At 39.7% G+C, this 22,224-nt stretch overlaps 1 protein-coding gene across 6 annotated transcripts in view; it reads right to left on the bottom strand.

Annotated features, from left to right (window-relative positions):
- Positions 1-22,224, bottom strand: part of CD2AP (CD2 associated protein) — a 141,818-nt gene that overhangs the window by 50,349 nt on the left and 69,245 nt on the right. For 3 of the 6 annotated variants that reach the window (XM_075923389.2, XM_075923390.2, XM_014572297.3), the window contains 4 exons: positions 20,274-20,394; positions 18,286-18,473; positions 11,354-11,462; positions 5,775-5,869 (listed from right to left, as the gene is read on the bottom strand). In XM_075923389.2, the coding sequence (XP_075779504.1) occupies positions 5,775-5,869; positions 11,354-11,462; positions 18,286-18,473; positions 20,274-20,394 (513 nt within the window). The remainder of the gene's footprint in view (positions 1-5,774; positions 5,870-11,353; positions 11,463-18,285; positions 18,474-20,273; positions 20,395-22,224) is intronic. The other 3 variants (XM_075923392.2, XM_075923391.2, XM_075923393.2) reach the window with 2 other exon arrangements.

Below are 22,224 nucleotides of genomic sequence, written 5' to 3'. Positions count from 1 at the left end.
GAGAAAAACAGAACAATAGGAGGGGAGAGTAAAAAAAAAGTTGTTTTTGTTTCAGAGAGTTCAGTGTGACAGCAAATTTCTGCAGGATAGAAGGCTTAAAATGTTCAAACTTCTTAATGCACAGAATTCAAATTGCTTAAAATTATTTTATGATTCAATTTAAAGCTTTTCTTCCAATATTAAGAACCATCACTACTTCGTACAGGTTGAATAAACTACTACTGAAAAATATGCTGTTTTTGACAGTAACAACTGGTTCATTCTATCAACAAAAGATTAGGTCCCAGCATGCATATCCAATTCAGCATTCAGTTCTGAACAGCTGCTGAAACTAAAAATAAAATGAAATAAAATAAACACACTGAGCTAACTGAAGGAAGCAGCAATGCAAAATTAAAATAAAACAAACATACATTACCGATCACTTAAATATAAACATGCACAAGTTATTTACAGATAGCTTTTTGTCTAGTTTTCTTTGGGCATGACTTTTCCACTAAGTATTTGGAAGACTGGAGGTTAGCCCTACTAATATCCCAAAAAGAAAAAGGATGCAGTCCACACTACTTAGATGTTAATGTATACTGAACATTTGCAATACAGCCACTATACTGAAAAAAGAAAAGAGCAAGAAAAAAGAAAAGCAGAAAGAAATGAGAAAACTGGAGCTAAATACAAAACAAATTAAAGAATTTAGAAAAACAATAAATATGGATAACAAAAAAAAAATCAGTGACATTTTATTGCTCTAGTAATATCTGATCCCAATGTAATTAGGGATGTGAACTTTAGAAAAAAGTGATGGGATATTTTGAAAATATTTTCCATACTGTAACATTGGCCAATTTTGGCATTGAAAAATATGCTTTTTCTGGCTGTCAATCTTCAAGGTACCTTTTTAAAATGATTATAAAATACTTTAGGGAGGAAAAAAAATAAACCTAGGCTTTCTGCAGAGTTTATCACTTTTAGGATCAGAAGAAAATCTTCAGATGCATAATCAAATACTAGTACATATTTTTCCCATTTGTAATGCAGGTGATTTTTCCAAGAAAAAGAAGTTTACTGACTACATACAAGTTGTACCTTGTCAAACTAGAGCTTAAAATTGTTACTTTATAGATTTTGCATGGGAAACCCTTATCAAATACTTTAGCATAGTAATCCATGATCAAAGACTAAACAAGATTTATAAAAGTGGCGAGGAGTCCTGTGGCACCTTATAGACTAACTGAAGTGTTGGAGCATAAGCTTTCGTGGGCAAAGACTCACTTCGTCAGACGGATGTAGTGGAAATTTCTGGAGGCAGGTATAAATATGCAGGCCAGAATCAGGCTACAGATGACAAGGTGGATCCAATCAAGGAGGATGAGGCCCACTTCTAGTAGCTGATCTAGAGGTGTGAATACCAAGAGAGGAGAAGCTGCTTTTGTAGTTAGCTAGCCATTCACAGTCTTGTTTAATCCTAAGTTGATTGGGTCAAACTTGAAGATGAACTGTAGCTCAGCAGTTTCTCTTTGAAGTCTGGTCCTGAAGTTTTTTTGCTGCAGGATGGCTACCTTTAGATCTGCAATTGTGTGTCCAGGGAGATTGAATGTTTCCCTACAGGTTTTTGTATGTTGCCATTCCTAATATTGGATTTGTGTCCATTGATTCTTTTATGTAGGGATTGTCCAGTTTGGCCGATGTATATAGCAGAGGGGCATTGTTGGCACATGATGGCATATACTACGTTAGTAGATGTGCAGGAGAATGAACCAGTGACGGTATGGTTGATCTGGTTAGGTCCTGTGATGGTGTTGCTGGTGTATATATGTGGGCAGAGTTGGCACCGAGGTTTGTTGCATGGATTGGTTCCTGAGTTAGAGTTACTGTGGTGCGGTATATAGTTGCTGGTGAGACTATACTTCAGGTTGGCAGGTTGTCTGTGGGCGAGGACTGGCCTGCCTCCCAAGGCCTGTGAAAGTGAGGGATCATTGTCCAGGATGGATTGTAGATCACTAATGATGTGTTGGAGAGGTTTTAGCTGAGGACTGTAGATGATGGCCAGTGGTGTTCTGTTGGTTTCTTTCTTGGGCTTTTCCCATAGCAGGAGGCTTCTGGGTACACATCTGACTCTGTTAATCTGTCTCCTCACTTCCTCGTGTGGGTATCGTAGTTTACAGAATGCTTGTTGAAGATCTTGTAGGTGTAGGTCTCTGTCTGAGGGGTTGGAGCATATGCAGTTGTACCTCAGTGCTTGGCTGTAAACAATGGATCGTGTGGTGTGTCCAGGATAGAAGCTGGAGGCATGCAGGTAAGCATAGCGGTCGGTAGGCTTTCGGTATAGGGTGGTGTTTATTTGACCATCATTTATTTGCACCGTGGTGTCCATGAAATGGACCTCCCGTGTAGACTGGTCCATGCTGACGTTGATGGTGGGGTGGAAGTATCTTGTCTGATACTTTACAAGATTTTATACATATTCTACACAGTACTGCCTCTTTTGACAGGCATTTTTATAACTCATGTGTTTAACAAAAAGCAAACTGACACCATGCTGGTTTATAGACCCAAAATGCTTGTGAAGTTTACAGAGACTTAGTGGGAGAATTGATACATTAACACTGTAGAGTTTACTCATTTTACTAATGCCGGGAACTCAGCAATTATGAGCATTAGTACAGGAAAGCACTAATCTTGCAATTGGATCTGAGGGGATACAGGGCCTTATTTATCTGATTTCATGATCAGGTCAAAGCAAGCCAATCTACATTTACACTGCATACAACACAATTTGAGAGTGGTAAACATCAGTTTCAAGCAACAATGGGAGGAAAAAATAAAATCTTGTTTGGACTTGACTGTAACCTTCGGCAAACCTAGACCTAATCTAATATGAAAGAAAATCCATTTTTACAAAACAAATACAGTGCCACAAATATAGTGATGTCTATGATGCTTTGTAAGTAATATGAATCATCCCATAGATTTTCAATGACATTCCATTCATGGGGAAAAACCAATGAAGTATTTATCTGACAAATAAAATTATACCAACTCAGCTTTTCTATTCTGCAAACATGCACAAAGTTCTTCAGGAAATTGCTAATGGCTCAGAAACTAGGGATGTCCCCATTACATTCACTAACTTATAATGTTGCTTCCCGTTGTTTGGCAATTGAACATAGGAAGACTGGATAATAGAAAAGTTAATTATTCCAGCCCCTGTGTTAACAGCTATGATATTAAGTGAAGAAATTTAGATAAGAGCAAAAACTGGGAACAAATTAGTTACTATGATAAGTATTTTTAAGAAATCTAGGTTTTGCAAGCACTGTGCTCCAGATGATAGATGGTTGAACTGGGAATGAGAACGCTGGATTGGGTTCCATTCCTGACTACAACTACTGACCTGCTGTCTCTCTCTGTGTCTCTTTCTGTCTCCGTTAGCCAATCTTGTCTACTTGGATATAAGGTCTTTGGGGAAAGAATTGTCTTAATCATTCAGTGCTTACCAAAACCTGCCTAACTTCCAGGTGCTATTATAATACAGGCAGTCCCCGAGTTACGCGGATCCGACTTATGTCGGATCCGCAGTTACGAACGGGGCCGTTCCTCTCCCTGGTCTCCAGCAGACCAGGGAGAGGAAGCACAGCGGCAGAACACGCGGGCAGCGGACAGCCCAGCAGAGCAAAGCCGCGGAGCACGCGGCCAGCTGACAGCCCAGATGCATCTGGGCTGTCAGCTGGCCGCATGTTCCGCCGCTTTGCTCTGCTCTGCTCCCCCTCCCCCTGGTCTGCAGACCAGGGGGAGGGGGAGCAGAGCAGAGCAAAGCCGCGGAGACCGAGGGCAGCAGGAAAGCCACGGCGCGTCTGGGCTGTCCCGCTGCCCCCGTGCTCCGCGGCTTTGCTCCGGACGCCTGTGGTACAGCAGCTGGGGCGCTGACGGTTGGTCCCGTAGCGCCGCTCTGGGCGCCACTGGACCAACCCAGCAGCACCCCAGCTGCTCTGCCCCAGGTGTCCCCAAGTCAGCAGCTGCTGAAAATGACCAGTGGCTGACTACAGGAAGCCCCTGCCCCGGGCTTCCTGGAATCAGCCGCTGATCAGTTTCAGCAGCAGCTGACTTGGGGATTAAAGACATATTGGACTCTCTTGCAAAAACTCTACAAATTCTTTTAAACAAGCTTTGTTCATGTGTATTTCTGCTCCTCTCTGTACACTACTAAGAACATGAAAACTGGGTTGTAGTTGAGATGCTTCCAATTCCCCACTTAAATCAATCCTCTAATAGCCCACTTAGTAAAATATGACTATAAGTTGAGCCTCTAGTCCCGCATCCTCAGAACCTGACCAGTGCCAAACCAGAGAATTTGCTGGACCATGGGTTGTCAATACTGTCTAGCAGCCCAACACCTACACTGCTTATTGGGCTCTTAGAAGACATGTAGGGGTAAATTAAAGCTAAACAACAGCACAGAAAACTGAGAACCAGGACTAGTATCTCTAAACAAACTTAATAGACCACCAAAAACTAGGCCACACCTATGATAAGTATCCATGTGCTAAAATCATGTTGGACCAGAGAGATTCAACCTGTATTATAAAAGACTACGGACTATAGGTGAAGAAAATTAAGCAGTAATAGATGGTTTTCAACCATCCTTTTAGATGTGTCTTTACTACAGCAAAACATTTATAAAATGGGATAGGAATGCAACTTTTAGCATTGACTCATTCCTAGCACAAATTAGGGATGTTAAGGAATAGTCGACTATCCAATAAGCAAAACCTTATTGGATAGTCGATAGGACAGTTGACTAGTCACTTCTCCTACCCCCCTCCCGCTGCCTCTATCAGATACTTCAAAGTGGCAGTTCTGTGCAGCACTGCCACTTTGAAGCGCTGCGGCTGTGTTTCCAAGGAGCAGCGTCTCCATATCAAATAATCAAATGGTTGATGCAAAAATGCTTTAACCATTCGATTAGTGAATTACATGATACTTAACATCCTAAGCACAAACAGGTGAATATTTAGGCAAAAATTGAATTATTTTAAGCAGCAAGATAGATTGTCTACCATAAAGGGATTTTGTTAAATATTATGACTCTGAGATTGCAAATGTTACAAAACATTTGGATTTTCATGCTGACAATAATCCTTGCTTAAAATATAAGATTAATTACTGCATTGCAACATTTCAGTGCAAAACTGAACTGTTTCTTTAAAAAGAAATGAACTCACTACTACAGTCCAGTCTACCATGCCCAACAATCTATGGGGCATGTGCTCTCCAAATGAAAAATGGTCAAACTGAACAAGAAAGAACTCATTTTGATGTTTTTATGACATTGTGGTACATTACAAAATTAACTTCCAGAACAAACTCTGATCTATTACCATAATAAAATAATTTACCAGCATACTAATCAAAACAGATTAACTGAAACAGATACAGAAATAATGAGATATACTTGTGCTAAAACCAGGTATACATAATAAATATACGTGGTGTAACTATGTTTCTGAGTGCTGTAAAACATTTAAACCCCCTGAGCAATGCAGTTATTTATACCAACCTAACCCCAGGTGTACACAGTGCTGTGTTGGTGGGAGAGCTACTGCTTCTCATGAAGGTGGATTTACTACATTGATAGGAAAAGCTCTCCAGTTGTCATAGCAGCATCTTCATGGAAACCTTGCAGCTGTGATGATGCAGCATTTTAAGAGCAGACCTGCCTCCTACTTTGATGCTTCTATTACATTCATAAAACTGAGTGATTAGTAAAGCCTTACCTTACTTACTATCTGGATAATCTCGCCTTCTTTAAAACCAAGTTCATCTTCATTTGAACCTTCAAAGGCAAATAAAGCCCTACAATATTCCTTGGCTGAAACAAAGAAGCAAAATGGTTGCATTTGCACAATGTTTTAACCTGTTGTATCAAGGTACATAAATAAAAGCTAAATATTGTCTTTTTTAGAAGGATAACTCAAAAAGCACAACTTCCACTATAATCTTTTCATCTTATAGCCTGACCACCTTCAGTATGTGTTGCAAACGTCCAATAGAATGCTCCAGATAGAAGACAGTAGTATACTGTTTGTTCAGTTATCCCATTCCTATGGGTAACTTTAGACACCAGAGAGAAGCTGTGCAAGCAGAGTTGAACATCTCACTAATTGTGGATTTTAACATGTACATCTAGCAGAGATTTTTATGTGGCTTCTAACAAACTGTGCTCAAACACATCTGAAACTGCAAGCTTTATAACAAAAATGCAATATTAAACGTTATAATTTTACCATTTTACTCTCATTTAACAATTATTTCTGGCTCCAAGTCAATACAGGGTATTTTTTATTCCATGGTCTCAATTTAAACCTAGCCTATTCTTCATAGGAGCCAATTCTACAAACAATTTCACACACATTTAATTTGTAGCAGCCCTAGTAAAGCTAAACACAAGCACAAGACTTGTAGACGTAGGTCCTTATAGTTTAATTACAAATTATATAACTATGATTAAACTATGTAAACAAGGAATGTGAGCGACTAGTTGACTATCAACTAGTTGCTTCTCCCCGCCGCCTCCTCCTCTTTCCCCCTCCCCCAGCTGCCTCTATCAGAGGCAGCTGTGGGGGGAGAGGGAAAGCAGGAGCTAGTGCTGGGGGGAGCTTAAAAGATGGTTCTCCCCAGCACCATCTCTGTGGTGGGCAGGGGAGGCAGAGGGACCAGGCACAAGATGGCAATCTGACAATTTCTGGCTCGCACCCAGTCTCAGATACTGCACACTTCTGCTATTTAAATATATTAAAAGCCTGCTGCCTCTTAATACATTTAAAAAGACAGAGCCTCCGCTAGGTTAGCTCCTGGGTAGGGCTGCCAAGTGGCTGAAACAAAAACACACCGAACACCCCCACCCACCCACCCCCCAAAAAAACACCAGGAAAAAATTTTGTTGAAGGAAAGAAGGGGGGGGGGCAAAGTTGTTGAGCAAAAAAAGAACCTGGATCACTGCTAGGGATTACCAGGTAGTCGTTTAAAGAAAAAAACAAAAACCCGGACACACTTCATATGGGGAGGGGAGAGGAGGACCAGCCAGGAAGCGAACGGTGCTGGCCAGGAAGGGGGAGGTGCCTGGAAACAGCTAACCGGGGGGTGGGGGAGAGGGCGTATGCGCAATGGGGCTGGCCAGGGGAGATGGGGGGGGCCAACAGGAAGCACGGCTTGTCATGGGGAGGGGGGTGATGTCAGGCGGAACAGGGCTGGCTACGGGATATCGGCGGGGGGGGGGAGGGGGGGGAGGGGAGAGAGATCAGCCAGGAGGGGCAGGAAGGATATTATTCTTAATATATTTTTGTAAGAATTAATTTAGGTAAAATTGAGATATAGTTTTGAAAACAAACAAATAAGCCCTCTTCGCAGGATAAGCCCTCTTCCTCTTGGCGGGAAGTAAGGTGGGGCGGGAAACACAGCTGGGGGGGGGGGGATCAGGGGCCACGAGGGGGGGCGGGAAGCAGAGCTGGTGGGGGGGTGCAGCAGCGCTGGCCAGGAGGAAGGGGTAGCGGGAAGCACAGTTGGCGGGGGCGGGGAGAGGTGCAGCGGCACTGGCCAGGGGAGATCAGGAGAGGAAGTGGGGGAGAACCGGCTGGCCGGGGAAGGGGGGGGGGTGAGCAAAATGGCCGGGGAGGAGCAGGATTGACCTGGGCACTCGCTGCAGGTCCTGCGCAGGCTCCCAGTGACGCATGACTGAGGAGGAGTCTTCCCCTCCTCCTCCTCACACTCAACCAACTGAGGACTCCCAGCAGCAACTGTGGCCCCACCTCCCAGCCGGGACTCCCAGCCGCTCCCCCCGCCCATGCCAGGCTTCCGCCTCATGTGCATCCGGAAAAAAAAAAATCAGATAATACCAGCCATTGCACATGTTTTGTATTTTCTGATTTTTTTTTACTGAACAGAGTGCGCAAATATTGGATTGTCTGGTACAATAACGGACACCTGGCAACTCACTCCTAGGGCCAGAAGCTAACCCTGCTGCAGCTCCCCCACTTATCAACAAATCAACTAGTCAATGTAGTTGATTAAACTAAATTTAACTTCCCTAATGTAAACACATCTGTGATAGTCTGAGAATATAATTTTATGAATTTCTTTTTATGAAAAGCATTTATGATTAGGTATAACCTTGGAAACAAACAAGACTATTAATCTTGTATTATTTTACTCTGATAGAACAATGGGATTGCTAGAAGCTCAGCAATTAATTTAGAGACTTTGCCCAGCAGAGCATCTGAATAGCTGGTATTTGGATCTTCCCCAGTGTAGCCAAAGACCATCTTCATTTGGTCATTTTACTACAGGTTGAACGCCTGTGGTCTGGCAAGACCATGGATGTTGCTGGACTAGACAGCCCTAGCGGCAGAGATTGCCAGTGGCTTGGAGTGGAGCCGGCCAATGGGGCAGCAGAGCCCACAGCCAGAGTTTCGGCAGTGTGGCAGGGCTGCCGTGAGGACAGCAGGGCTACCAGGAGCTCTGCTACAGCTCACAAGACTTCCAGCAGTTCCAGTTCAGTGGGGAGGGGGATGCACCCTTCTCTCAGACCTCCCAGGTCCAGCAAACTTCCTTGTCTGGGACTAGTCAGGTCCTAGAGGTGCCACACCAGGGAGGTCCAACCTGTAGCTTGTCAGAACCAGGAACTCCAAGATGATGAGTTACAGAAAAAAATGTCAACCACTTCTCCAGCACTTACTCTATTTAACAAGTTATTAACAGTATATTTAATGAAGAAATAACTATAAAGGGATTATGGTGTTTTAACTAGTCTTGCACCATAAGAAAACTGGCAGTAAAGGTTATTTCTTATTACACTGCAGTTTAAGATGGAAGATCATTCACAGATTCAGTTTTAGAGGAGCAGCAGTGGTCACGGCTATTGTCCTTCGAAAAGTCTAAATTTGATTACACTGAAAAACTAAAGCTGTAGTTTCTTTAGGAAAAAGATGTTATTTTTACTGGCAACAATGAACAAAAACTCAAGAAGCAGAAGACAGACATTAAATGAAGTACTGATAATCTGAATGTCATAATGAGATGTGCATTTATTTTATTAACTGATTAACTAAATATTGGTGGTTTATGTCCACACCCGCCCACCTCCCCCAGCCTCCCCAAAAGTAAGGATATTATTCTTAATATATTTTTGTAAGAATTAACTTAGGTAAAATTGAGATATAGTTTTGAAAAACAAATAAGCCCTCTTCGCAGGATATCATATAATCTTATTTTGTCATTTAAGAGTTACCCATCTGTTTTACATATTTCATTTATCACCTGTTATCTGAGCATCTGCAATGTGTCAGTGTCCACAATTTAGTGAGACCGCCATTGAAGTATTTAATATAAATAAATCATATAAACCAGCATAACTGCTGAGGATCTGATTGACATTTGCATGTTTTTAGCCAGAGGTCTTTTTCAAACTACAGAAAAGATCAAATACAAAGAAAAAAATAAAATTCTACAATCCAGATCCTCTATGTTGTTAGAATGAGTCTAGATTTCAATGCACTATTCAAAATTAAAGCATACAGAACAAAATTGCTAGTTATTATGATGATGAAAATAGATTTCACAATGTGAACTGCTGATTTGTTGAGTTTGCAAATCAGAGAGCTGGGTGTATCTCCCCCTTAATACTTCTTACCATGGATTCTTAGTTTCCATGCCCAGAAAAAAAGATCATTGTGATCATCTAATATGAGCCTCAGCATAAAACAAAAGACAGAGAACTTCCTCCAAACAGTTCCTAGAACATATCTTTTAGAAAAATATCCAATCTTCACTTAAGTTGCCAGTAATGGAAAATCCACCATGACCCTTGATAAATTGTTCCAATGGTTAATTACTCTCACTGCTAAAAATTCCACCCCATTTCCAATCTGAATTTGTCTAGCTTCAACCTCCTCCTAACCCATGGCCTGTATAGTGTCATACCTTTCTCAATTAGACCAAAGAGCCCCCATCTAATATTGTTCCTTATGTATTTATTTACAGATGTAATCAAGTCCAATACTGAACACTGAATCTGTCACTATAAAGAAGCTTTAATTATTCTTATGGTTCTTCTCTCAACCCTTTACAATTTATCAATATCATTCTTGAATTGTGGGCACCAGCCCTAGATGCAGGATTGTAGCATGGCCACACCTATACCAAATATAAAGATAAAATACATGCTCGCTCTTCCTAAAGGTTTTGTTTATGCATTCCAGAATGCTAGCTCTTTTGATCCTAGTATTGCACTACAGTAGTGGCTCGTGTTTAGTTGATTGAAAAAAATTTGGGGGTTTGGTAGTTAAGAGTCACTATTTCCCAGGACAGAGTCCCCTAGAATGAAAGTATGGCTTACACTTGAGCTTTATCTTAAACCTACATTGTGGGGGAGTAAGGGGAGAATCACCACGTCACCAGTTTAACTAAACATATAAAAATGCCTTTTTAAGCAAACCAATGTCAAGTTTGTACGTGGACAAGACCCCCAAAAAATGTCAAAAGCCATATTTAGTTAACTCAATCCATAAGGCCTCTATGGGTACTCCAATATCACATGAAACAGGTTATATTGGTACGGGCACAATCTTAATATTTACTAAAGCAATCTAAACCTACAGAAGCCAGGCTTCTATCAATGTAAAATTGTCCATACAGGACTTTGCATCTTTAGTTAAATCAGAGCAATTGTGTGCATAAATGAGGCCTTATGTTTTTAAGGACAGAGCTCCTATGTTAATTTGATTTTATCTGTAATTCTATTATCTGAATACTTTTAATACAGGCAGCAATATGGGAAGTCACAAACACATTTTAACATCCCTACGTAACCGCTACAAATTTCAGTGGTTACACACAGAGTGGGGGGAGCACAGGCAGCTCCCTGGGAGCCAGTATATGCCAGAAGGAGGCTTTTAAGCCAGCTCCCCACATGTACCAGGAGCCTGCATGTAATTATGAATGTTAACCAATGAGACCAGGCTCATTTAACCATGCACACGGTTACACTTCCACATCCCTACCTCTGACTTCGGCTTCCATCCATCTGTAAAGTACAGTTAAACCAACCCTACTTAGTATTTGTAAGACACTGACTCTGAAAAAGCACCAAGTATTTTTTTTGTAAATAAAAATCTAAGTTAATAATCAGAATGAGTTACTTTATTATATACTTTCATAACTACATAATACTGTGATACTTAATGTCCTGCTTCAGTGCCAGGGAGTGGACTAGATGACTGATCAAGGTCCTTTTCAGTCCTACGTTTCCATGATTCTATGACTACATGGAAAAACAGAGGCAAAAATACATTAACCTTACCTTTTGGTTTGCTTTCCGTATCTACTTTTGTTACATCAGCTGTAGGTTCTCCTTTTGTTACACTAGGAAACTGGGTTGGTTTTGGTCCTGCTGGAAGGCTAGGTGATGGCTAAACAAATGCAAGACCAAAAAAAAAATCAACAGTAACTTATTTAAAAAGGGAGTGCGCAAAATTATAAGCATTTTATTTTGATTTGGCTATCAGACACCTTCTCATGATTTAACTGAAATGGTGACAGCTCTAGTTTACAATTAGGTAATTAATTTCATATATCAAAGGTTGCATTCATTCTTTGAGACTATTGCAATATGTATTTAATTTAGTTACGTTCAGATAGCTACAATATTAAGGCCACTGATTTAACAGTAAACTGAAAACAGAGTATTGCTTTTGATTTGGAGGCGAGGTAGCCAAAGAGCAACTTCATCTTCTTCCACCTCCATCATCATTCAGTCCAAATGAGAGCTTCAGTACTTACCAACTAGAGAAAGAGACAACTATAGGACTCCACTACTTAAACTGCTGCAATAAAAGTGACAGAATTGCTAGTCTTGCCTTCTGCTCATTCCTAGTATCTGCCACAGCATTCAACCAAAGCAGATAAAAACATAAGCTGGAGTTTTCTACAAAATTAATTCTACAGACATTTGATCTGTCCTCAAGCTTGTGCGTTAATATCCCATTATGATAACATACCACATTTCTTCTATCTGAGACAGTTTCAGCAGGCTCACAGAGCCAACAGACAGATTCTTACTGCTTCAATTACTTTCAGACATTTTCTTCACAACAGAACTAAATAGGAATTTTGATTAAACATTGTGTCAGAAAACGCCGATTCACTGAAGCTGAAACTTTTCAAGGACATTTTATCAGTTTGGGCAAACTGGTCAAGAAAGATTTCTTAGGTTTAGGGTGGAATTTTAAAACCACTTAGAGATATCCTTACCCTAGAGGGTACTCATCAGTGATGTGGGAAAAATCCAGGCAGAGCAGAAACCTGAACCTGAGTCTCCCATATCTTAGGCAAAATCCCTGACCTCCAGGATCCTGGCAATACTTGGACGGCTTTCTTCCCCCCACTCCCAAAAAATCACAAAGGGCTCAGTTTCCACAAGGAATAGAAAAAAATTAAATCTGAAAAACTTTTGCAGAATGGAAAAACTGTTTTCTGACCAACTCTTCCTCCAAATCATATCAAATAGAAACTTAGGTCCTGATCCTATAGCTGATAATCACCTTAGTAATCCTACTGAAAATTCTCATATCAGTAAGCACCATTCTCGTGAACAAGGATCACTGATCTTCCCCTTTCACATGTTAAAAATCAAATTTTGTAGAGCTTAAGCCTACAAGCCTAACAGATCCTATCACTACTTGAGTACTCTTCACTAAAAAGTAGGGCTTTCAATTAACGCACGTTAACGCCTGTGATTAATGCAGAGCACAATTAACGCATTCATTTTTTAATGTGTTAATCACAGGCAATTCCGCAGTGCTGTCCCTTTGAAACGCTGCCAGGCTGTTTCAAAGGGGCAGTGTGGTAGAAGCCTGGGATCAGCTGGAGTCACCAGCTGACCCCGGGCTCTGCAGTGCTGCCCCTTTGCAATGCTGCCGCTGCATTTCAAAGGGGCAGTACGAGCAGAGGCCGAGACCAGCTGTGGTGCTGCCCCTTTGAAACGTTGCCTCAGCATTTCAAAGGGGCAGCACAACGCGGATCCCAGAATCAGCTGGGGACTCCAGCTGACCCTGGGTTCTCTCGGCACAGTGGCGGCATTTCAAGGGAGCAGCACTGCCTGGAGCCAGGGTCAGGTGGGGACTCCAGTTGATCCGGAGCTCCATACAGCGCTGCCCCTTTTCAACGCTGCCAGCATGTTTCAAAGGGGCAGGAGGAGCAGAGTCCAGCACCAGCTGATCCTGGGTTCCCATGGTGCTGCCCCTTTTAAACACCACGGCAGCAGTGCTACAAAGAGTGCGGGGTCAACTGGGAACTCCAGCTGACCCCAAGCTCTACATTGCACTGCCCCTTTGCAACACCACGAAGGAATTTCAAAGGGGCAGCACCCCCTCAGCTGATCTGAGGTTCCCATGCCCCTTTGAAATGCAGGCAGTGCAATGCAGAGCCCGGAGTCAACTGGAGTCTTATTCTTGTTTAACAGCATGATTAATCATGATTAATTTTTTAAATTGCTTGACAGCCCTAAAAGGTAACCATGCCATTTAAGGAATCTGTCCACCCTGCACTGAAATAAACTACCTCCAAAAAGAAACTAGTTGAGCATCTGTGATGCATACAAAGCCAGCATTCAGTGACTAAAGGGTTAAACTCAGGTAGTTAGCAAGGGTGTTGTCAGGGGGCCAAAAGAACCAATGGAACACAGTGCTGTAATTTGAAATGGACAGATATCTGGTCTGCTCTTTGTGTGTCTTCTAAGTTAAGGGCTGAAGGCACCAGGTGCCCTAATGAGAATTAAATAAAATAAAATTTTAAATTAAATTAATTGAGATTGCCTATCTCCTAGAACTGAAAATGACCTTGAAAGGTCATCAAGTCCAGTCCCCTACCTTCACAGCAGGACCAAGTACCATCCCTGACAAATTTTTGCCCCAAATCGCCTCCGCAAGGATTGAACTCACAACGCTGGGTTTAGCAGGCCAATGCTCAAACCACTGAGCTATCCCTCCCCCTATAAAAAAAATACTGAGCATAGGAGTGAACTGGGCCTTAAAGTAAGGATCAGCACGGATCATGAATAGAGGGAAAAGGTGTTTTTAGTTGCAATCACGGTATTTTTTTTTGTTTTGGTTGTTTGGTTAAACTTCTCTGTGTGAATCTATGCCTTCATTCCTCCAGTCACTATCTAAGAGCATACCCAGAGATGTTCTCTGTGTTTTAATTTGTTTTACTCATTTGCTCTGTAACAACTAGCAACCAAGTATGCTTTATCAAGTATATCTTTTTGTTTTGTTAATAAAATCACCTTAAGGTGGTGATGATTTGATTCTTGTATCCCTGAAAGAAACAGGTTTGTCTGTATGCCTAAGACTAAGAGGTCAGCTACCAGAGAATGCAGTTTGTTTTCTCTTTGTTTTTCAAGCTCTCTTGTGATAAAAGAGCTTGGGGGCACCCTTCTGGAAGAAGTCCAAGTCCTTTCTTCCTGGGTTCAAGACAAGAGGGGTTTTTTTTTTTTCCTGTTTCACTTGGTAGTCACAGCTACCCCTTCTTCCCCTCCAAAAATTAGTGAATCTGTGACTCTGGGAAGTTTCTGTAAGCAAAGCCTATAGAGAAGAGGCAAGGTATTTAAGGTCTCTTGTGGAGCCCCATCTTCTGCACTGAGAGTGCCAGAGTGGGGAACAGCCCTGGGGAAAGTGTAGGAAATTATATCCAATTAAAAATGCACGTTGAAGTTTAGGTAGGCAGAATATAAATGCCTAAGTTGGAATCTGGCCAAGGTACTGAAGTCAACTAAACTTCATCCTGTATTTTGCAATACAGTGCACTGTCCAAAGGTACTTAGTCGATCTGAAACATACCACAGTGGAGTAAGCCTGGACTCTACCTTTCTGTACCAGTGTGCAAAGGCCTCATCTCTTTTTAACATCTCCTAAAAGCATATTTTCTCCAGCTATCAACAACTAATGCATTCCTTCCCACCACTCCAATATCAGAGTCGGTGAGTCACATTATGATATTTTTAAAAGTGCTATTCTACTGAAGTCTTCATTAAAGTTAATTCCCTGCTCCGGGTCAGCCAGTACCCTTGTCTTCTGCATGTCCTAGATTGCAAAAACTCTTTGGAGAAGAGACAATCTCTATAAATTTAACTCTTATAGAAGTATCACATTCTGGCAGGCACTTTATTATTTTGGCAAAATACCAGACATGAGTGGGTATGTTAAATACAATTTCAGTTTCAAACAGTTTATTTCATATCCTTTAAATTATTCATATTATTTTCTCACTTAACTTCCTTGCTTTGTCTTTCTGATCAGGAGAGAGAGAAAGTCTGTAACAGTTTATAGGATAAGCCTATTAAGTAAACAAAAATACATTCTTCCTTGCTTGCTTGAGTAAACCCCACAGTATAAAGTCTGCTCACCCATTAGACTCTAAATTATACAAACATATCCTGGATAGGATAATAGTACTCAATCACATCACTCAGCAAGGAAATAAGATACATCCCATATGCTTATAAAGAACCAATTTCACAATACACTTGAGTGATTGGTTTTACTTAATCTCTGAAATCCTTCCTATGATATTTATAATAAAATTGTAATGGCTTACAATATTTCTTACTAAGAGAAAGGAGATTAGACAAATATATATTCAGCCAGCTTTAAAAAGTCTGCTGAAATACTTTAAGTTAATTTATACAACATATTTTAAATAGGCTTTCATATCATTCCATATAAATATCAGGGTATGTCTATATTACAGAGTTTTGTCGGAAAAACATCCATTTTTCCAACAAAACCTGAGTTACCTCTCAGAACAACAGGATTGCAGTGTAAAGTAAATCTAAATACCAGAGGGGTTTTTCCGGCGTTGGTAATCCTCTTTGTGCGAGGAAGAGCTCTTTCTGAAAAAGGCGTGGGTGCACAGAGAAGAGGGAGTTTTCGAGAGAAGAAGAAAGAGGAAAAAGCACAGGTGCCCTGGTGACCACTCCATCCATAGTAATCACAGCTTAAATGCAGATCGCTTTTTCAATGCATGTGTGTGTGTGTGTGTGTGTGGATGCTCTCTTTTGGAAGAAGTTTTTTCAGAAGATCTGTTCCGAAAAAAGGTTCTTCCAAAAGAAACCTACAGTCTAAACAGCCTCAGAGACAAAACAATGGTCAGAACAGTGAGTTTTTATTTAGCAAAACATATAGTAATCCGCTCTTTCTATTTAGGTTATAATTTTGTGGTTGCTACTTTTGTCTTTATTGCACACCACTTTGCTTAGATATTTCAAGAGTTTAAGAACCAGGCATGAATTCGTATATAAATTATGCACTATTGTGCACAACAGCTCAGGATGGAAAGCTTAATCACACAACATTTTAACTGTTCTCCTCTCAGAATCTGTTCATCCAGCACACTATTCAAATGCTAAGCACTGATGAACACTGGTGGAAGTCTCAATCATAGCCAAGTAAATTCCGCATAAAAGTAACTATATAAGTAAGAGGAGGCTGTGAAGGCTAGGACTATAATAGAGTTTAAAGAGAAGCTAGATAATTTCATGGAGGTTAGGTCCATAAAAGGCTATTAGCCAGGGGATAAAATGGTGTCCTTGGCCTCTGTCAGAGGCTGGAGAGGGATGGCAGGAGACAAATCGCTTGATCATTGTCTTCGGTCCACCCTCTCTGGGGCACCTGGTGCTGGCCACTGTTGGCAGACAGGCTACTGGACTACATGGACCTTTGGTCTGACCCAGTATGGCCGTACTTATGTTCTTATATATTCCCTTAATCACTGCCAGCTCCCTACCAAACAGAACTGAGTTAGATGTAGCAAGATCAGGCACTTACAAGTGTCTTCTCTCATAATACAAGGGGAAAAGGGGGCATAGAATGAAAATATAAAGGAAGAAAGAATGGCAAATTGCTTAATTTTTTTTTAATTTACACAACAGACAGGTAAGCCTATGGAACCCTCAGTCAGAAGGTAACATCCAAGCCAAGAACTCAACAAGAGCCATAAAAAGGACTGGACATTTATATAGGTAAATGTCAACTACTATCCACTGTCTCTAAGTGCCTCACAATATTTCATGTATTTATCCTCACCCACATCTTATGTCACACACATATATCACCTGCAAAATGGTGATAAAACCATGGTACAGAAAGACTAAGGGACCTGCCCAAGGTTGCAGGAAGCCTGTGGCAGAGCACAGAATTTAACTGAAGCCTGCAAAATTTCAGGCTAGCACCCCAAGCATTGGGCATGCCTGACTCTACAATTAAGATATAAAAACTTAGCAATGATTTACAATGTTAGTGGGAATATAAACACAAAATTCAGGCATAAGACAATTTCAATTAAATGAGGATTAGGAAGACTGGATACTAGACTAGAGGGATCACCAGCCTGATCAGGCAAAGAATTTTTTTAAAAAAATCAACAATGAATGGTAAGGCTGAAATACCTGTAATGTAGTGAAATATTAAACAGTTTGACCAGTAAAAAAATGGTTGCATACTCCAACCATATATATATTCCATTGTGCACTGCAATCAGGTGCTTTGTCCTCATTAACTGCAGAACTTTTCCCTTTCAGTACAGTATTGCCTATTACTACAGTAGAAAACAATCTTAGCCTCATTTTAAAAAAAAAATCAAGAAATTAAAAATAACAAATGACATGATTCATGCACTTCTGTAGTTATTAATTGTATCAGAAGTACAAAAATATCACAAGTAAGGACATTTTTATTATTTCTACTTCAGAAATCAGGAAGTCTCACAAAAACATTGTGTGTGCGCGTGCGCACACAAAATTATAATAAAATGGTTTATTGCATCTCTTCAAATCATCTGTACTAGGAGATACTATTCTCTTTTTCCTCTCCCACTGCTTTGTGACAATCTAGAGAGATCATTTTGAATGGATGGTATCCATCACTGTTTTGTGTCTACTGAAGCTTACTTGAAATATGTTAGTTTTCAAAAAGCATAGGACTGATGTGCATTTCCCTTTTTAGTCCTGCTATATACTAAGATACAGAAAAGCAGAGAGAACATCAAATTCACCTTTCTTGAAAAGGGGATCTTAAATGGAGGTGTTGAGAGATCTAATGAATTACATCTGTAAGATCCTAGGGCAGAAGATTTTCTAATTACCAAGGGATTTTTTTCCCCAACAGAGATATTAAAAATATGGTTTTAATTTGGATTCTCAAACCAAAACAGCATGCCCAAATATGGGCTCCCACAAACCTTATCTTGCTTTTTCTCCTCTGAATCATTACTGGATAATCTCGTTTTAAGTTTCACTGAACCTTCTTTAAAGATATCTCCAAACCCAACACCTCGGATTTTCTTTGGTTGTGCTATTGATCCAGCTCCAGGTTCATTTCCATTCCCTGGAGAGGTCACAGGTGAAGAAGAGCCAGTGAAAACAGACTCTAAAAATTTGAGAGAAAATGGTTATTGTATGAATAGTAATACTGGCATTTATTAATTCATTAGTCAGTCTGGAAATTAAATCAGGAAATTGTATCCTCTGGTCTTGCCAAATAGTCCTTAGAATTGCAGTTTCATCCTTAAGTTCACACATTTTCTGCTAGCTAGATATTTAGGAAGACACTACATCTGTGAAGCATTTCAAGACAGTTTACAACTACACTACTTCTACACCAAATGTAAACTGGTAGCCCTTAAGAACAATCAAGCAATCAGATCACTGATTTTTGACCTGACTTCTCAAACATCAGCCAGAAGGCAATGAGACCCGAGTCATTTTCCACCAATTCTGATGAAATATGCTAATGTATCTTATTGACCTAGTATTTTTATGTGAACATGGTGTGCCAAATTTTACATGTGTTATTGATTTCAGCAGCAGTAGCTACTCAACTTGGAATTATTCTTATTTAATTCTTCCATGTTTGAATAGCCACAGCGAAAAGGCAATTGTGGCCTAATTAAACATTATAGAAAGGATATTTTCCATAAAAGTTGCTAAATTAATTTTTTTCACCAGCTCTCAAAACTACTAATAAAAATAAATCAATTTCACTTCAATTAGTATTGTTATTTTTAAAGAGCTAATTATGAACAGGTTAAAAATTATCTAGATTTTATTTTTATATTACTTTTCAATATCATTGAGTTCACCAGATGAAGTTGTCCATATGAGCAACACCATGGTAGTGAATAAATTGTAAATTTTCTTTAAATTACAGTTTACAGAAACTATACTAAGTGATTGCATTTCCTATAAACTATATACCTGCTTGGAGTCCCCATTAACAGAATAATGCTTTTCAGCTATTTAAGTCTACTACTGCATTCTCCTGGCCATGACCTATTACCACAAAACATTCAAATGTCTAGGATATTATCACTTTGGATGAAATCTGATCTGAGTTTATAGTTGTTAAGCTTTTAATATTAAAATGGGAAATTTATCAAGGATGCAAGACACAGCATAATGGGGATGTATCATACATTACGGTTAATGGTCATCAGAGAATCTAGCATCCCCTCCTCCTAAAATTCAACATTTCATGTGAAGTATCTTAAATTTCCACATTTATATTGCTTTAGGCCTATTACGAAGTCTATTCAGATTAAATTCTTAGTGCTAACTGGCCGTATCATAGCTGTCAGGATGGAGTGAGAAAAAACAACCCAAATACTTACTTCTTGACAAAGAAACTATACATGTAAGTCCCAATCCATGATTTAACTCTAAGCGTGCAAATACTCCTCATATTGGTGAAGTTATGCACTGGGACAAGTGTTTCCAGAATCAGGTCTTTCACATTACTTTTGTGATTGGAGTCATAAAGAGGAAAAAATGTTATGTAACAACATTTTTGTGAGGTTCTCAAATTATTTCTTTGTTGCCAAAGTTCTACTTGTGCAGTCCCTGCCCTCACAGGGTATGTCTACACCGCAAAGTTATTTCGAAATAACAGCTATTATTTGGAAATAACTTTACTAGTGTCTACACAGCCAAACCGCTATTTCGAAATTAATTCAAAATAGCGGAGCGCTTATTTTGAATTTGGTAAGCCTAAGTCCATGAGGAATAATGCCAAATTAGAAATAACACTGTAGTGTAGACATACCTACACAGCTTACAATCTATGTAACTTTCCTTTCACTATTGTTGTAGCTTTCCAAAACTAAATTCCTGAAGTAAGTGACTATAAGAGCACTGTACTCTAAATATGATGGGTTACATGATGGATTGTTACCTGCATCATCCAGGACTTCTTGTGTTTCTCCATCGTCTGTCAATTCTAATTCTTTTACAAAGTTTGAAGGAAATAATCCTGACTTGCCATTTAGTGATCCACTCCACCAGCCTTCTTCTACCTATAAAAAGAGTTATTTCTCATATTAGTACAAAAGCAAAGGGAAACAAACTCACTGCTACTGCAACAAACAGGAGGCACTAGCGAAAAGTAGGAATTCAAATTATATCACAAGACACTATAAATACACAGTATGAAGCTAGCAAATATTTTGCAAAACTTCAACAAAATTTAGAATGAAGACAATTGAAGGATACAATGTCAGCCACATCTCAAGAAATGTGTTTTATCACTAATTTTCTCAGCACAGCAATTATTCTACAGTATAAGAAGGAACCCACATCACTTACTCCTATTTTGAGTGGCAAAAAGGATGTGAAAGTGAAAGTGATAATCAGTGGACAATCTTTTTTTTCCCTCTCTTTTCCCAAGTAGCATACTACAGGCATGCTGACTCCCAGTAATCAAGTAATCCACATGTAAAGGGAAGGAAAAGTATTAACTGGTTGTAAAACACAGATAAAAAAGTTCAGTGTTTTGCCATGGGAAAATATTAGTCCTGCTTAGGAGCAAAAGTCATTGGGACACCATTGTGAACTTTAATGCCCCTTGATTCTTGGTCCTTCTCACGGTATTCCAGATTATAGGGAGGATAAGGCATCAGTTATTTCATGGCACTCCAAAATTCAGCTGAGGTATCATTAAACTATTGAGGAAATAGTATAATTTAAAGCAGAAACTTAAAATAGTGCAACATACTTAGGTGATAAAGAAATTTAAAAAAAATTGCTGGCATTATATGAAACACATGCTATCACAATCACTTTAAACATTTCAGAACTATAATATACATGATCGATTCTTTTTAAATGAGTGCCAGTTAAATATACCCCAAAAGTTAGTTTATTGTTTTGCTCTGTGGTTTGAAGATTTGTTTTACCTACAGAGGACAAAATGTAACAGGAAAAAATACTGACGTTGTTTACGCGGTATGCTTTAGTCTCATGTTTCAGGTTCTGTGCTTGATCTAAGGCATGCTTTTTAACTGAAAAATCATTTTCTTCATTTAAGTGGAAATATTTACAGTTTGAATGCAAAGACCATGACTGCCCTTTGGAGGACATGTTTGTGTGTGTCAGGATCATCTTTCTGACCAAAAGTCTCAGAAGGGTAACTGTGTTTCTTTGTAACTTTAAAAACAAGCCATCCTGTGACACCTTAGAGACTAACAAATATATTATATCATGAGCTTTCTGATGAAATGGCTTTTGCCCACAAAAGCTCATAAATATATCATGAGCTTTTGTGGGCAAAAGCCATTTCATCAGAAAGCTCATGATATAATATATTTGTTAGTCTCTAAGGTTTCACAGGATGGCTCGTTTTTAAAGTTACAGACAAACACAGTTCTCAAATATGACTGCTCAATGAGATGACGACTATTTTTGGGTAGTCGATGTTAGGGTTTTTTCCCTTGTCACTGATCTGCACTTAAAATTCTAAAGCTATACCACACTGGTTTTATAAATCCGGGACCCATTGATTGACATATTCAAGATGGCATGTAAATAGAAACTGGTGTCCTGAGCCTGCTTATAAATGCTTCCAAATAGCAAAAGAAAGGAACTGTATGCCCAGTTATCACAATTTGCCAGTTTCCTCAGGCCCCATTCAAATTTTGGCAACCCAAAGTGTACTTCAAGGAGAAGGTGATAAAACTTCTGTGCACTATTCCTCAAGTGCAGTATTGGGTACAATACCATAGAGAAAGTTATTTACCTTATTGTTACTCAAGGTTCTTCAAGATGAATAATCATTATCCATATTCTATTGTGGGTACTGCACATGCTCCATGCATCTCGAGTAGGAGAAACATTGGTTCATGCCAGGC

The sequence above is a fragment of the Pelodiscus sinensis genome, chromosome 3, assembly GCF_052426305.1.
Source record: "Pelodiscus sinensis isolate ZL-2025 chromosome 3, ASM5242630v1, whole genome shotgun sequence".
Lineage (NCBI taxonomy): Eukaryota > Metazoa > Chordata > Testudines > Trionychidae > Pelodiscus > Pelodiscus sinensis.
Note: the sequence above shows the minus strand (reverse complement) of the source record. Positions and strands in the feature narration are given on the sequence as shown.